General features: G+C 38.2%; 1 protein-coding gene across 3 annotated transcripts in view; it reads right to left on the minus strand.

The window, feature by feature from the left end:
* POLK (DNA polymerase kappa) overlaps window positions 1-13,203 on the minus strand; it is a 29,320-nt gene extending 16,117 nt beyond the window's left edge. The window contains exons 1-5 of one of the 3 annotated variants that reach the window (XM_064140059.1): window positions 13,029-13,203; window positions 10,500-10,619; window positions 2,331-2,483; window positions 1,884-2,015; window positions 119-272 (exon numbers count right to left, since the gene is read on the minus strand). In XM_064140059.1, coding sequence (XP_063996129.1) covers window positions 119-272; window positions 1,884-2,015; window positions 2,331-2,483; window positions 10,500-10,619; window positions 13,029-13,166 — 697 coding nt within the window. In that variant the 5' untranslated portion in view covers window positions 13,167-13,203. Of the gene's footprint in view, window positions 1-118; window positions 273-1,883; window positions 2,016-2,330; window positions 2,484-10,499; window positions 10,620-13,028 lie in introns of those variants that run through there. The other 2 variants (XM_064140057.1, XM_064140058.1) reach the window with 2 other exon arrangements.
* Between the last annotated feature and the right edge of the window lie 5,343 nt (window positions 13,204-18,546).

The following is an 18,546-nucleotide window of genomic DNA, read 5'->3' on the forward strand; positions in this document are numbered from 1 at the left end:
GTGCTATTCTAAAGCTACTACAGCTTAGTACCATCATCATTCTGCCAATAATCTCTAAAGGAAAGCATCTGCCTTTCCAATGTCAAGTGACACACGAAAAGAGAGTAATTTCAGTTACCTTTTTCTGTAACGCTTTCTTTGCCAAAAAAGAATGTTCTCTTGTCTTCAGGCCAGTTCACTCTTTCCTCCAAGTGCTCTGTTATGTTCAGGTAGGCTTCATCCAGGCCCATAGGCATAAAACTTGGGTCATATTCAGCCAGTATTTCTCTAACCTTGATAAACACGGAGTCGAAGTTTAAAGGCTTGCTGCTCTAAGAGCAGATCTTGACACACAATTATGAGGTGAACAAATACACTCTGAAATGTCAAGGTGACCAATCAACATGAAAAATATTTATAGAACAAATTATTTATTGATACTGAAAATTTATAGTACTGTTTCTCACAAGAAGCAAGATATCAATGATAAGTGAGACTTTAATGGAGTAGTGTATTTTACTTCAGAGGTCATTAGATTAGCATATAAGAACTCCACAGACATTAGCTTCACAGACACTACAGTAACCACCTGAAAAAAGCTCTGGGGACCTTGGAACTCAGCAAAGCACATGAGCTGATGCATCTTTCTGCGCACTGTGCATGAGACATCACATACATAAAGGTTAAAAAGTTTTAAACTACATTCAAACTAAGGTTATAGCTGATGTTTTGGAACAGTGGTCAATGCCACAGGCAAAATTTGTGAGAAAAAAATTTAGTATTAAGTGTTTTTCACAGAACGAACAATAAATCAAAAGATCAAAATAAAATGTCTAACTTTTCTTCTCTTTTTTCCCCTCTGCATTTTAAAGGAGAAGAAAATTTGACTGTGTCATGTTTTCTGTATCAGTTTTAGTATAACATGCATATCATAATGTTTGTCCATAGGTACTCCATCTTTCTGAAACTGATTAAAGATACTGCTCAATTTCAAAGCACACAACTAAATACACTAAAATATTTTAAATCCAAAACCTCAAGACAAAAATGTAACTAAAAAAACAAGAGAACCTGAACTTTAATAATTAACCCTATGAAACACCAAATAAAATCCAATCCCTTAGCAAGTTCAAATCTATTCTGAAATGCTTGTATTTATATATGTTTTATTACAGGAGAATTGAGAAAAATTGAGCAAGGTAACAATTATTAATTAGCGTGTGTTATTCATGTAAAAGATTGTGACTTCAGAAGAACAAATAATCTTGTCATAATTTTATTGAAGAGGATTTACTAGTTTGATGTAAGACCTAAGAAAGGTCTTTTCCTTTTTCTTCCTTTTTGTTGTTAAAAGGGATTTTGGGTACCATTAAGTAATTCTCCTGGCACTAAGTAAAATTACTTCCATTTAAGCAAAACATTATTTCTTTTTTCCCTATTTTTTTGCTTCTTTTTAAAACAAATGAATCTGCATTTAGAGCTCATTAATGCTCTTTGCTTCTCCATCCAGTAATTAGCATTCAAAAAGATTATTCATTGTACGAAATAATTGTCTCCGTGTTTCCTATGTGCTTTCAGCTTCCTAGTAATTAGATTATGCTCTCTGGTTTTGAAGTTTTAAGAATAATAAGGCTCAGGTGGTACTGCTAGCTCGCTACACAGTTTTGAAAATCTCTTACCAGCGTCGCTACCGACTTCACAGAATCAGGAAGAGGGGTGAATGCAATGCTTTTATATATCCTTCTCAAAGAGTACTAATGTTTTGTTTAATTGATGTTCAAAGCCAAATCCCTGCAGAGTTTAATATTTAAACTACCACTTTGCATATTATCTAGAACTGATGTATTGACAAAGCCTAAAAACAAGTACCCCAACCTTTCATTAGAAAGCACTTTCAGACTTACCTCTTTACTCACTTGGGTGTATTTTTCAAAGTTTAATGGTACTATAGTTAGATGTGGACATAATTTCTTAGCAATAAATCCAGGCATAGCTGCACGTACACCAAATCTCCTAGCGTGGTAATTCGAAGTGGACTTAGGAGAGATTAAATAAATTTAATGTTCAATAAGCAAGTATTTGAGTTTAGTGTTAAATAATCAAATTCCAATCATGTATCTCAACACACCAATCTGCTTACATCCTTTAAACTTCCATCAGAACACTTATTGAAAAATCAAATCCATCTTATATAGTCTAGTCTAAGAACAGATGTCTCCTCTTCCTATTTTTTCCACACTTACAAAAGGTCTCTATGTAACAGTGCCATTATATTATGTTATTATTATATGTTTTATTAGGCTTCAGATTCATATAATTGATTTCTGTATTAGCTTGATATTGTGTCATACCAACATACTCATTGATCCCACTGCTATAGGCTTTTCCTTCAACTCTGGATTGTCTCTCATTTCCACAGCTGCATAGAAGGCATCCATGTCAATATGCACAATCGTATTGTTAAGGTTACGTCTCTGTTCCAGTTCTGTCACAATTTTATCCACCTGAATGGAACAGAACAGTAACAAAAAAAATATTAACCTCACAGAAGTGAAACTGTACAGACAATCCCAAAAGTTCAAATAAATATAGCACATAGTTAACAATAAAAACAACAACAAAAAACAACCCCAAAAACTAACACATAACCCTACAACTCCACCAAACCATCATCAAGGAAAAAAGAAAACAGTAATCTCTGAAACTTACTCTCAGAGAGAACTGTACAACAGCAAATGGAACAACAACAACAAAAATTCCCCAAATCAAATGACAAAAATCCACAGCCCAACAGATGAAAAAACATCTCCGGGGGGGGGGGGGGTGGTGGGGAAGATCCATCATGTGACTTCGACAGAACCTTTGTAAGACCATTAAATACACTGCTATAGCTATTGTGACACAGGTTACTTAAAAATCTGAGAACATGCTATTAGAGAATTTCCAACACCCCTAAATTAAGCTATCATACATCAGAAAATCGGCTTAGACAAGAGAAGATAAATAGCTCTGAAGGCACATCCAGCCATGTTTTCTTCAAGGTCTAGAAAAACCAGGTTCATTTTATGATAAGTAAGCTACTTAACAAATAAAATCCCTCAACATTTCTTAGAGGAATCCATATCACACAAGGCTGTCTTGTGAGCAAAACTGCAAGGTGACTTTTGAAGAAAAGACCACATGCAGAAAGTGTGTTTCACTCCAAGGGTTAAAGACCTATCGTCTGCTAGTAAACTGTGTGCAATACTAACAATACTTCTGCTTCATCAGCTTCATGGTGTTGTGAGTGGCAGAGGCCAAGCACACAGACCCCTCTATGAAACATCAATTGTGCTTAATTTGTTTGCATTCTTATATCAGAAGATTTGCACATCGTCTGCTTGTTTCTGAAATATCTTTCAACTATGAACTAAGTATGAACTGTGTGAACGTCATCAGAAAGCATGAAGGCATTATCTGACAGGCAATTTTTAAGGTCTACTGATGTAAGGTAACTGTTGGCAGTAGCACCTATCATTCTAGGACTGAATGAGAATTAAAAAAAAAAAAAAAGTGCTACCAAACTATGATTAACTAACCACACTGATGATTATTCTAACCACTTTACACAACAAAAGGTTGCTATTGGTAGGAAAAAAAAACAAACAACAAAACAAAGCAACAGAACCTCAACATATGAAATAGGCATAATAAAACTTAAGAAACGTAAGTAGTGAAAAGAAATAGGATCATAGAACCATAGAATCAACCAGGTTGGAAGAGACCTCCAAGATCATCCACTCCAACCTATCACTCAGCCCCACCCAGGCAACTAGACTATGGCACTAAGTGCCCTATCCAGTCTTTGCTTGAAGACCTCCAAGGTCGGTGCCTCCACCACCTCCCTGGGCAGCCCATTCCAATGCCAATCACTCTCTCTGGCAACAACTTCCTCCTAACATCCAGCCTATACTTCCCCCAGCACAACTTGAGACTGTGTCCCCTTGTTCTGTTGCTGGTTGCCTGGCAGAAGAGACCAACCCCCACCCGGCTACAGCCTCCCTTCAGGTAGTTGTAGACAGCAATGAGGTCACCCCTGAGCCTCCTCTTCTCCAGGCTAAACAATCCCAGCTTCCTCAGCCTCTCCTCATAGGGTTTGTTTCACTTTGCTTGCAAGCACATGGACATGGACATGTTCGTGACTTCAATGTACCATGGCTTGTCTCTGGTTTGTTTGTGATGAATTTATGGCCCTGAGAAGGAATGCTTATGTGCAATTTACAAAGTTACTTGAAGACCGTATCTCTCTACTTCCTTTTCACAGAGTTGCTTAACAGGAAAAAAAAAAAAAAAAAAAAAAAAAAACAACCACCACCAAACCATAAAAACCTTACTCAAAACCTCACCTTTGGAGCTGAAGACACTTGAACCAAGGCAAACAGCTATGAATATTCTAACTAAAGTGCTGAGTAACAATTTGCAGTTGTTTCTGTTTTGTTTCAAAAGCTAGAATGGGGCCTCAAACTAGACGATTCCATACAGAAGAGCACAGTGTGCTCTCTGAGACTGTGAAAACTGGTTTAGATTAATTAAAAGCACAAGGGGGAAACCATACAAAAAATAACCAACCAACAAGGAAAAAAAAACAAGGAATCTACATTACTTTCATTAAGATACTAATTCAGCAGATTCAAGTCACACTATAATAAAAAAATAATCCTTATTTTAACCTATACTTTACAGATAATTTTCTGGCTACTCTCACATCAAACTGCTTAAGTAACACTGTCGCTTATTTACGGAGTTACCTAACTTCTGTATTTCAATTTATCACAATTATGACAAACTTCTATATGCTTTTTTTCTCTCCAAATGTATTTCTAAACATGGTACTTACTCATCAGCTAGCATAGGCATCAATAAAACTGCATTAAACTAATCAGAAATACAAAAAGGTAACTTCTCAGCAAAAGCAACTGATACAAATATAGACCAAACCAAAACACACCCAGACAAGAGAATTCTGAGCACCTGCAAAAGTTTCTTTAGTTACAGCAGAAAAATTGTGGAATAGTTCATCAGACACAAGGGAAGTCAACAAGTTTTTGAAAAGTGGCTTTCAAATTTTTTTCAAGATCAAAAGAGATACTAAGTTTTTTAATTTCTAAGGTAGATGAAAAAAAGTCTTTAAAACTTTCTATTAGAAGTTTGTGCTTATAGTGACTTTTATGCAATTTAAAGAAGAACTTCTCATTCCTCTTACCCCATAATGCAAAATACAAGTTTTGAAGTTACTCAAAATCTCTTTTACTCTCATACAAGCAGCTGACAAAGTGAAAAGATAAAGAACAGTGATATATGTATAAGTTACTGCTTAAGACAGCAGTAACTACTTACAGAATAAACACCTGGGATAAACCCCACATTGACAAAAATAGCAAACACCAGTACAGCAGTTTGCAAACCTGGTAGCAGATGAGTACTTCAAAAAAGTCTTATTAACTGCTTCTTAATTTGAAGCAAATTCACTCCAAGCTGTTCGAATGATCTAACTCTGCCACAGAAAAGTTTTCAAAAACTAAGAATTACATGGTACTGTACAGTATATGATTTCCCCTAAATTAAGGCAATGACATCCATTAGAAAAAAAAAAAAGTGCCTTTCACATTTCAGATTATTTACAAAATCACAAAGAAAGAAAGAGGGGGAAAAAATAATTGTACAATTGTAGAAATGGCAGTTTTGAGAAGATTTACTATTACTTTCTAACCTCCAATATTTGCAAAATCAATGGCAGTATGTGCCCATCCGCAAAGAAGGCTTCATAAGGTGAATCCTGTGTGTGCCCTAGTTTTGCTGGGGCAGGAACATAGGCCAGTCATAAGCTGCTGGTCATTAGCAGTTTGCAGTCAGCCAGCCGACCCAAATTTGCTACTGCTATATTACAGCCCATAAACATCACAATGTATAAAGGGGAAAATTTGCTAAGGAGATCGGAGCCTCTTGTTACAGTCTCCTGCTTGGGTTTTTCCTGACATTGCTACTTTTCTGCTCTTGACAGCCTTTCTGCTTAGTATGACTGCTCTGCCTTTGCTAGGCTGAGTGTAACTTCATATATTTCATATTGATACTGGTATTAGTTTGATTATTTCATTAAATCCACATCCATTTCAACCTACAGATTTTGTTTCTCATTTTCCACATTCCCCTTCCCTGCTGGGAAAGGGTCACTGGTAGATCAACTGCTAGAATTTAGTTCTGCATACAGGCTAAACACAGACAGTGGGGATTTTATTTGCTTGTTTTTATTTAGCAGCACCTACAGCAACTGCCAGCTTAGGAAGCTATATCTGAGCCTCTAACCACTGTACGAAAAAGATCTAATCTGCAGATGAGAATTTGCATTGCTCATTAAGTAAATATATAGATATGTCTGAGTACCTCCCACTTTAAATATTTAGGACAATATATCCTGTCATGGTATGTCAGAAAGTAATACTCAAAAAAAAAACCAGTTAAAGAACTCGACAATAATGAAGGAAAGAAGACCACATGAGCTGAATATATCCATATCTGAAGACCTAGAGAAGTTGATTAAAAAACACAGAGAACGCATTAAGGTAACCAAACATGACTTGCAAAGTTAACGGTGGAGGTAATGGTCTGTTGCAGAGCAGCTGGCAGGTTAAGTGACATGTAAAAGAGAAGGCACAGACGCAAACAGATAAAGACTGGCTGGACCAGGAGACTAAGGACTTCAACAGGGACTGTGGTCACAGACAAGGATTCCTCTATAAAGAGGGATGATGGCAATCTGGAGATGTAGGAGAATCACAGAATGGTTTGGGTTGGAAGAGACCTCAAAGATCATCTCATTCCAAACCCTTGACATAGGCAGGGACACCTCTCACTAGAAGAAGTCACTTAAGGCCTCATCTAACCTAGTCTTGAAAAGCGCCAGAGAGGCAGCATCAATAATCTCTCCGGGCAACCTTTCCCAGTGTTTCACCACCCTCACTGTAAAGAACTTCTTCCTAACATCTAGTTTCAATCTCCCCTCTTTCAGTTTAAACCCATTACCTGTTGTTCTGTCATTACAAGATCTTGTAAATAGTCCCTCCCTAGCTCCCTTGTAGGCCCCCTTCAGATACTGGAAGGCCACCACAAGGTCTCCTCAAAGCCTTCTCTTCTCCAGGCTGAAGGGCTCCAACGCTTGTAGCCTGTCCTTGTAGGACTGCTGCTCCAGCCCTCTGACCATCCTCACAGCCCTCCTCTGAACTTGCTCCAACAGTCTGATGTCCTTCTTGTATTGGGGTCTCCAGAACTGTACACAGTACTCAAAGTGGGGTCCCTCGATAGCAAAGTGGGAGGATCCCCTCCCTTGCCTTGCTGGCTACACTTCCCTTGATGCAACCCAGCACATGGTTGCTCTCTGGGCCACGTGGGCACACTGCTGGCTCATGTTGAGTTTTTCATCAACCCAGACCCCCAGGTCCTTTTGTGCTTGGGATTGCACTGACACAGGTGTGGAACCTTACACTTGGCCTTGTTGAATGTCATAAGCTTGGCCTGGGTCCACCTCTTCAGCCTGTCCAGGTCCCTCTGGATGGCATTCTTGCCCTCTAGCAAGTCAACTGTGCCACACAGCTAGGAGTCATCTGCAAACTTGCTGAGTGTGCAATCGATTCCTCTGTCCATATCGCTGATAAAGATATTAAACAGCACTGGTCCCAGCACTGACTCCCAAGGGATGCCACCTGTCACTGGTCTCCAGGTGGACACTGTGCCATTGATCACCACTCTCTGCATGTGATCATCCAGCCAATTCCTTATGCAGCTCCACCCTTCAAGTCTGTGTTTTTTTCCAGTTTGATGACCAGGATGTCATGTGGGACAGAATCAAATGCCTTACTCAAGTCCAGGTAGATTCAGAAAAGGGTAAAAGAAAGGAGAGGAAAGCGCATAAGGATCAGAACTTCTGATGAAGGATTGAAAGTAACAACAATCATGAACCACAGCTTATCAGCACACAGAGGATCGAAAAAAAATCCAAGATTTCAAGATGTTTTTAGCCAGCAGGAGTAGGGAAGTGATTGTGCCCCTGTACTGGGCTTTGAAGAGGCTGGACCTCAAGTACCTGTTTCAGTTTTGGGCCCCTTAGTACAAGAACATAAGTGCTACAGCAGGTCCAGAGAAAGGTAATGAAGCTGATGAAGGGCCTAAAGAACAAGGAGGAGCAGCTGAGGGGACTGTGATTGTTCAGCCTGGAGAACAGCAGGCTGAAGGGAGACTTCATTGCTCTGTACAGGTCCCTGAAAGGTTTGGAGTGATGTGTGAGTTGGTCTCTTCTCCCTAATATGAAGTCATAGAATGAGAGGAAATGGCCTGAAATTTTGCCAGGTGAGGTTTAGGTTGGGTATTAGGAAAAATTTATTTACAGAGAAAAGTGGTCAGGCACCACCAAGGAGGTGGTAGAATCACTGCCCCTGGAGGTGTTAAAGAAATGTGCGGACATGGCACTTTGGGACAGTTTAATGGCCATGACGGTGTTAGGCTGATGGTTTCCAACTAAAACAATTGCATGGTTCTGTGTTACTACCCTCTAATTACACTTCTCACGTAGTACAGCAGATGACTTAGCAGTTACTCCACTGGGAATAATGAAGACAAATGAATGAATTTGAACGAATGGCATACAGATTTCAAATGTGGTTTGCAAGTCAAGGCCCAGAATTTCTTTTTTCTTCTAGAGGAAGCAATTTTCATACAAGACATTAAAAGATAAAAACAAACTTGCAAGACGAAAGAATCAAGTTCAGAAAAAGACAACATGGGTTTAGTCAAAGCAATTATTTTTTTTCCCTTTCACAATATAAAACAGGTTGCCACGAGAAGTTGTGGATGTTCCAGTCCTAGAAGTGTTTAAAGCCAAGCTGAATGGGGCCTTGAGCAACTTAGTCTAGTATGCAGGTGTTCATGCCTATGAAAGGTTGGAATTAGATGATCTTTAAGGTCTCTTCCAACTCAACTCATTCTATTATTCCATATGCACTATATAGTCTTTAAACTAATTTAATGGGACCTGTGTCATTCATGTAATTTAAGATTTCTCTGTAAAATGAAAATTTCTGTGGTGAAGGAAGGATGGAAATTTAAGGGTTTTTTTTTCATAATTGAATTATTTAAAAACAAGTCCAGAAAACAAACAAACATAAAAAAAGCCCCAAACAACTAAAAAAACAAACAAACAAACAAACAAATCTGACAAACACAGAGCCACAAACTTAAAAAAAAAAACCAACAAAAATATCCCCAACATCAGAACAAATAAACAAAAATACAGGCTGAGATCTAGAACCATGTTAAAGATTAGCTAAGAATAATTGAGGCATACAGGCTTATAAAAACTTCTCAGAGGTACTCAGTAATTGCAAGCTTTTCTGGGCACAGATTTAAGATCCTGGCATCTAATGCACAGAAGTGATGCAAATCTGCCATGAACAAAAGAGAGACTGTACAACTACAGCTCGGGATCTATAATCCTCACAAAGGCATTAAAAATTAATGGCTGTGTTAATCTTCATGTGTTCACTTACAAAACAAATATAACACTATTTTGCTGGAGTATTGCAAGAGTAATTTAAAGAATTCACACTATGTGGTGTATAATATAGAAAAGTCTATGAGGAAATCAGTAATTCTGCATTCAGAGCTGGATTAGCCTAGTCAAATAAATAACAAATAAAACTTAAGGCCACCCACTGAACAATGAGGACAGCAGTAAATACTGAGTAATTGCCCATTCAGTGAACACTGTCTGTACTGTGTACCAAATGAAGCAGGAATCCTGTTAAAGAAAAGCAGCCAGCAATCTTGTAATTAAAGACTGTACTGTGATTCAGATGAAAAATGAAAGGAATTAAGCTCCTTCAGGTAACTTTAACTCTGTTGTGCTCAGGAACGTTCAGTGTGTAACCTTGGTGCTGTTGTTTTATGCTAACAACCTTCCACACACAGTAATACTTAGGATATTATTAGCTGTCGTTAGCATTTGAGAAGAAAAAGATCCTTTCATCTTTTCATTTGAGGACATATCTACTTCTTTTTGAGACTGCTTGAATTTTTAATTAATTAACATAAATGGAATATCCAAAAGAGTTGACAACTGTGACTGAACACAAACATACATATAGTAGAAACACAGACAGCAAACTCAGTGATGTATGCACTAGCAATCTAGGTAACAAAACATTTACATAAACTGTGACATCCCTTTAAACTGCTCAGACTTAGAAGAATATGAAGTCCTTTGCTTCATTTGCCTTATTTACAGAAAATAACAGAACAATTTTGCAATCTATTCTATTTTTTCACTAAGAGTACCTCATCAAAATAGCATGCACTTCTACTTATATGACTAACACAAAAATTGTTTTAATACTGTACTTATCCCATCCCCAGGTTTTAATGCAATAAAGTAGAACACACTAAAATGTTTGTCAGCCACCACTTTCTCCAAATAGTCTTTATTGGATCAGTACCTGCAGCTGTGCTTTCAAGAGCTGTTGTGTCATAATTTTTTCTTTTAGCTGCATCATTTTTTCAATTCTTTGGTTAACTTGTTGGTCTTTTTTAAGTTCATTTTCATAAAATCTAGAACCCTGGAAGAAAATTGCAAAAACACTGAGTATTTTACTTGTGATTTCCTATAAAGAATCACATTTGATCTTTAACTACAGAAAATGAAGAACACAGTAACTAATGCAGACTTTGGTTTTTCATTAAAACAATAGGCAAGAGACCAGTGGTGCTTTACATAGGTCATAGAGAGAGACAGATCATAGAATGGTTTGGGTCTTCTCAAGTGACACAAATATATTTAACCCTCTCAGGCACCCTACATCCATGTAAGTGTACTATTCAGTTATCTTACTATGTTCCCTCACTCTAACACTTGACAACAAAAAAAAATAGAACAGTGTTGGAGAAATTCTTGTTAGCAGAACACACAAGAATTGATAAACCATGAGCAATCCGTGCTGGGAATGTCCTTGAATCCATCTTGGGAGTTTAGATAGCAGGCACAGGGTAGCTTCCCCCCACATACAGCTGCAGGTGGGCAGAGTTTAGCCAGCCCCAGAGGCTGACCCTCAGATTGTTATGGTATGCTGACCTATTGATGCCTTACAAGTAACTCTGGACCCTCTGACTGTAACCAATCTTGGTGGAACACGCCTATTGCTAGAAGTGTATATAAGTCACTGCATCACAGAAATAAAGTGGATTTGACCATCTAACCATATTGGTGAACAAAGAGTCATCTTTCCATACCGCTCCACTGAACAGTTTTTCTCCACAGAACAGCAGATAAAAGTCAAACTATTATTTGGAATATCTCCAAAATAAGTGGTATAAAACTCTAAAAATTCCTATTTAAGCATTTTGCCACACTTACATATGGCCTCATACACATGGACATAAATGATAGCACTTATAATGTTGAGTATTTCATTGACTATTTAATCTTGAAGAACACTGCAGAATTAGAAGCTATTTGGAAATGTATGATGAAAAACAAATGGACATAAAACAGGCTTTTTGATGTAAAAAAAAAAAAGACCGAATAAAAGGAGATGTAAAGAAAACACAGGGAAGTCAGCAATCAAGTAGAGGACATGCAATAACACTTCTCTTCCAGACTCATTACAGAGGGCATAAAATGGAAGAAAAGAGGAAAATCCAAATGCAGCAACTATTTTTCTCACAACATTTGTTTAGCTTACAAAAACAAACAAACAAAAATTTAAAAAAAAACAAACCCCACAAAAAAAACCCAAACCATCTGCAGGTCTTTTACTGAAGCAAAATAATTTTTGGACAGATTTTGTAGTTCAAAGCCTGTGATACTAAGTTGTCATTGATGCCATGAATTCAGCCACCATCAACGAAGAGTTAGGCATTTACATAAAAGGCAAAATTACTCTTGTATTAATGATAAAAAGAACAAATGACAAGCCTGTAATGCGTCATCTCATTGTAAAGACATCTCTAATTAGAAGAAAGTAGGGTGTGTTTCTTTCAAACCAAATACTTAAGACTGTTATTAAGCTGTGGGGTTTTTTACATTTCTTCCAGTATTTCACTGCTGATACTCTATAAATTCTTGTTGTAATATAATTGAGGGTAGTGTTCATAGGTATAATTATGAAGACTAAAGAAAAGCTTAAGAAATGCTTCCTTTCAGATTTCTCAAACTGTATCTAGTGTTTACATTCTCTTGCTTTTTCTTTTTTTTTAAGAGAAATACATTACAATACCTATATGCATATGTATCAATTTTGAAAGCCTACTTTACAGTTTGTGCTATTTCATACCAGGAAATGAATCAGCAACTGTTCTGACAAAATAATTTATCCAAATATCATTAGTAGGGAAATGTCTGACAGACCTCTATGTCTTCTAGAGTGAACAGAATAAGTAGAAGAAACCTCTAATCAGTAAGGCGCTTCATAGTGTATCGAAAGAGAAAATGTAAGCAGTAACAAAAAAATGCCATATAAGAGATGCTTGTAGCATGAATACTCTCCAGTAACAAGTAAGAGGACTAATATTTAAATGTTTTGTAAATTTGTAGGGCCATAAATGTCTCTTACTGAAAGGACAGTCAAGACTGGCAGTAACCATGAAGAGATTCTGCTCAAAGTATCAGAATAAAAAAAGAGGTTGTAACAGATTCATCGCTTACAGGAAGGCTTGAGTAAGTAATGATGAGCAGGCAAAAGGAATGGAAAAGGAGAAAACAGAGGCCTAAAAAAGCTGAAATATTCATAATTACCTCTGGATGATGCTACAATATTTATGCACTGCTTCAGACAAAATATGCATCACCCAAGGAAGTACTCAGCTATGTTCTTCCATGTCCCTGTGGACAAATTCAACAGTGCCCTATTGTATTCATAATTACAGCTCCTTCCCTTTGTCCCTACACATGCATTTCTCTATAGAAGATCTCCATCTATATGTGAGGGATAAAATGTGTGGAATGGAAGGGCTTTATAAAGCAAACCAACCTTGGTAGCTTTCATGATGATTTTATTGATTTTCTCTTTATCCAAACCTTGCATTCCAGCTTTGTTATCATTGAGGCCCATTCGAAGGATAACTCCATCACTGCAGTTGCTGTTATCAACTTCTTTCATGTCGTCCATAGGACTTCTTGAAAACAAGTACCTCTTCTGACACTTAATTTCTGGAAAAAGATTCAAATCATATTATTTGTTTCTAAATTCCAGATGAACAATACAAAAAAAATTAAGGAATTTGCTGCATTTGTTGAATAAGTATCTTATTCAGAAAACAACATACTTATAACAAGTGTGAAGATTTGTATTCCTGTAAAGTGGATTACCTGCCACACTCACCACATAAACCCAACTGTAACTCCACCAGTGTTTAGAGACAGTAATACTGTCCTTTTCCATTACCTTAAAAAACATATTCTTCTGAACTGTATGTTTACAGAAACAACTGAGCACCACCAACTTCAGGGAAAAGGACAGTATCTTACACATGCATATGAAGCTTATGCTCACATGTTGTCTTATCAGGTGAAACAAGAAATTAAACACAAATATTACTCACTAGATTATTACATTAAAAATACTTTTAATTGCAGAAGACCATTGTTTATATAGCCCTCCTTCCTACTTGAGACAAGGCATAGACTCTTTTCCAGTTTCTAGCTAAAATTCAAAACTTCTGTGTTAAAGCTCATCTTAGAGAAATACATGGTTTCAGATGGAAGTTTTTAATAAAGCCCTATTGTTTAATTCAGAGTAAAATTCATACATACTTTTCTTCCTCATTAACTTGTACAGCCATGGTACCAAATTAATTGAACTTGCCAAGTCTTTACTATTCTTATACATTCAGGTACTTCTGATACGTGAACTTCTGACATGTTCCCTTGTTACTTACAAATGTAAACAGCTGAATCCTTTGATAGGCTCTAGTTATATGGTAAATTATCTAGTTATTAAATTGATCTTAGAAAACTAAAGAATTTGAACTTCACCCTCTGCATTAGGAACCTTTCCTCTTATTTTGCCAGATTAAAATAAGCAGAACCCAAGTGCAACACTGGTGTAAATTAATTAACATATATTTGTTACTGGAAAAGCATAAAAAATAATTTCTCCCTACCCCAAGTTGCATCACAGTTTTACCCATAGAGTAAGAACATCCACTCCTAAACTTCCCCTTTGAGCTGCTCCCTCTGTCAGAGAGAAGTCTTTCCTCTTTGAGGGAACTGTGCCCTTTATGACAAAAATATCCCAATTTTAATCCCATTCCACTAATTCAGTTTATTTAAAATTATTTATTCCAAAGATGCAAGATCAGTAAGTAATGATGTGTTTATCTCCAGATTGTAGTTTTTCAAAGAACAGAGGATGATGTGGGGATCAGAATTTATATGGGTCAAGAACTGGCTGAAGGCTGAAGGCCGGGGCCCAGAGAGTGGTGGTGAGTGGTGCCACATCCAGTTGGCAGTCACTAGTGGTGTTCCCCAAGGATCAGTGCTGTTCATTATCTTTACTGATGATCTGGATGAGGGGATTGAGTCCAGCATCAGTAAGTTTGCACATGACACCAAGCTAGGGGCAGATGTCAATCCGTAGGAGAGTAGCAGAGCCCTGCAGAGGGACCTTGACAGGCTGGATGGGTGGGCAGAAGCCAATGGGATGAGATTTAAGAAGGCCAAGTGCAGGGTTCTACATTTTGGCCACAACAACCACAAGGAAAGCTACAGGCTGGGGACTGAGTGGCTGGAGAGCAGCCAGGAATTCAAGAAAGATGTTGAGGTGCTGGAATGTGTCCAGAGAAGGGCAACAAAGCTGGTGAAGGGCCTGGAACATAAATCCTATGAGGAGAGGCTGAGGGAGCTGGGGGTGTGCAGCCTGGAGAAGAGGAGGCTCAGGAGCGACCTCATTCCTGTCTACAATTACCTGAAGGGAGGCTGTAGCCAGGTGGGGGTTGGTCTCTTCTGCCAGGCAACCAGCAATAGAACAAGGGGACACAGTCTCAAGTTGTGCCAGGGGAGGTATAGGCTGGATGTTAGGAGGAAGTTCTTCACAGACAGAGTGATTTCCCATTGGAATGGGCTACCCGGGGAGGTGGTGGAGGCACCGTCCCTGGAGGTCTTCAAGAAAAGACTGGATGGGGCACTTAGTGCCATGGTCTAGTTGACTGGATAGAGCAGGGTGATAGGTTGGACTGGATGATCTTGGATGTCTCTTCCAACCTGGTTGATTCTATGATTCTATAGTAGGCTGAAGATGAGCCAGCAGTGTGGCCAAGAGAGCCAGTGGCATCCTGGCCTGTATCAGGAACAGTGTGGCCAGCAGGACAAGGGAGGTTATTCTGCCCCTGTACTCAGCACCGGTTAGGTGACACCTTGTGTACCGTGTCCAGTTCTGGGCTCCTCAATTCAAAAGAGATGTTGAGGTACTGGAACGTGTCCAGAGAAGGGCAATGAAGCTGGTGAGAGGCCTGGAACACAAACTCTATGAGAAGAGGCTGAGGGAGGTGGGGTTGTTTAGCCTGGAGAAGAAGAGGCTCAAGGGTGACCTCACTGCTGTCCACAACTACCTGAAGGGAGGCTGTAGTCAAGTGAGGGTTTGTCTCTTCTTCCAGGCAACCAGCAACAGAACAAGGGGACACAGTCTCAGGTTGTGCCAGAGGGATATTAGGAGGAAGTTCTTGACAGAGAGAGTGATTTGCCATTGGAGTAGGCTGCCCAGGAAGGTGATGAAATCGCTGTCCCTAGAGGTGTTCAAGAAAAGACTGGATGAGGCACTTAGTGCCATGGTCTAGTTGATTGGATAGGGCTGGGTGATAGGTTGGACCTGATGATCTTGCAGGTCTCTTCCAGCCTGGCTGATTCTATGTTTCTATGACACTACAACAGCAAGTAGGAATGAGAGTGGCTTCATAGCTTTTATGTGTATTTGTTAAATAAAAGGTTATGCTGACAAAAAAAATCTTTTTTTTCCCCCACTTGCAGTAGGAAAAAGCACTGCAGCCCACACAATATTCCAGTTTTCATCTCCAGCTCATAACCATCCCAGTATTGATGCCTCAACAATAATTCCATTGTATGGAAAATAGCAGGCACAATTCCCAACAAATACCTTCCTCAAGGTAAATATTGCTCCATTATTTCCCCTAGTTCTTTTTGAACTCTTTCCCTTCAAGAACCTGGAATGAGCACAAGATTACTTCTATTTCCTGTTCTAGTGTTGGCAAAAATTTTCAGCTGTCCCTTAATCCTGGAAGTGCCTTTATCTCAAGCATATACGAATCTTTTTCCTCACCCCATTTAGATCACTCTTAAAGGCTCAGTTTTATAGCAGAGGTTTTAAACACTAACTTGTGCCAGTCAAAAGCCTTCTTTATCACACTGCTATACATCCAGCAAGAAAAAATTATGATGATGATACCAGTCAAGGAAAAAAATAATTGTCTTTTAAAAGACTCCTAAATGGTGATTTCCAGATAAATTTACTCTTTTCAGCTTCTTGTGTGGTACGAAATATATTGCTAATATCCAATGATAAAGGGTATAAATATCAAAGAACATTTTAGTTGAAGTTAAGAAGAAAACAGTTATTTGAGGACACGATATTAATTCTCCACCAAAGCTTAAAGGTGTACAGAAAACATGAATAACAACTGATACAATTTTCAGCTGCTTAAGATAAGTAGAACCTGAAGAGTTTGTTTCAGATAAAGGAAAAAAAAACACATGAAATACAAAGAAAAAATATTTTTAGCATGTTGAAATCACTCACAAAAACTCTAACAAATTGAACACTGTCAGATAAAACGAGTGAATCACCCACCACAGAGAAAATGAAAATGGACATATCTAAAAGGAATGCAGGAAGAGCACAATTTTGAAACGCTGTGTAAAATGTAACCAAAATGTCAGGCAGGAACTGGTAAGGCCAAGTAGAAACTATTTCAGTGGAGAATTGACCCTGAGAAGGCATTTATGTTGTGGTGACACAATCCTGTAACATTTTTGCTAAAAGAGGGTAAAAGTTTAGAACAGTCTAGGCAAAAAGTGATACATGTTTGGTACGCTGTCACCTCAAGAAGCTACTGAAGGCAGACTACAGTTAAACACTATCCTATTAATCTTTTGATTTGGGAATGGGTGAAAGGGAGCTGGATCTATTATTCAACTATTAATGCAGGAAGCAACCTTTAATTGCTACTGAAAAGACTTCTAAAGGTAATGAGGAAGACTTCATCTGTAAATGCCAACAGCTAATGCAAAACAAAAAGAGGTAAAAGAACCACGGAATAGCAATATCGTGTAGGGAGCTTTGTAAGTAACCTGTGATATTTATAAGTGGAAAGGACCACTAAAAACCTCACTCAAGCTCTTCTAGTAGCAGGCACAGAAAATCAATGAGTGAGGGCTATAGTACATAAAAGTATCAAGATACTGAAACAGCAGTGAAATCAGAGCAATCATTTAATTTCAAGTGCTTCCACCTGTATTCAAATATAGCATATTTTTAGACACTTGATTGAACTAAACTGAGGGAATATTTTGTCTTCAAACAATAACATTACACTACATACTTTCCAGAAGTGCACCTGACTTTCCCAAGCACTCGTTTGACAAAGAAACATTCTGACTGATGGGATCAAACTTAACAAACTGCTTAACCCTCTTTTAATTGTAAACACATGTTCCTCTGATTATGATTTAAGTATAAGCTTCTCTTAAGTCTGCCTTCCTCGGCAAGATAAACCACCAAGAAACAAAGACATGTGCAAGCAAGCAGATTAGACTGCCCTTCTCAACTGTCAGCTCAATTCTTTTCAGTGGCATGGGGTTTGGTATTTACTTACAGCCCTGGTTTCCAAATATCCCTGAGAAGAGGACTCCTGTCAGTTCTAATCCTGTAATGAATTACAAGAACAGAACCGGCAGAAGAAACCGCACAGCAATTTTAATGGTGTTTAATACACACAGTGTTAACCACAGAGGATCCCTATAGAAGCATTCAAAACATCTACTATTTCACAATTCTCTCTCTCTCAATATACAACAAAATCTGTAATAAAATCCCAATATATAATAAAACTACAGAAAATAGAATCTTCTAAGACAGATGTATGCATTGGTACACATGCTCTGTAAACCAAGCTACATGATAAATTAATACTGAACAGAAAACTAGGCCAGGACTCACAGAAATGAAAATTTTAAGTGCCCAGGGCAACACAATAGAACGGGACTATTTTGTACACAGCAGCTGACTTAGCATTTTACAAAAACAAAGATCATATACAAGCACCTAGAACGATCTTTCAGAAAAATTCCTCAACTACTTCTTTTCTGAACTCGCTGTTAGCAATGTGCAGACAATTCAATCCTTTTGAACACTACGTAATTCACCTTTCATGAGCACATCTGAGACATTACACTTACTAACACAGTCGCCCTCCACGGGACTAGACTAGGGCTAGTCTGAAGAAACACTTCTTAAAGCACATGTGACATGAACGTGA

Source organism: Pogoniulus pusillus, chromosome Z (assembly GCF_015220805.1).
Source record: "Pogoniulus pusillus isolate bPogPus1 chromosome Z, bPogPus1.pri, whole genome shotgun sequence".
NCBI lineage: Eukaryota > Metazoa > Chordata > Aves > Piciformes > Lybiidae > Pogoniulus > Pogoniulus pusillus.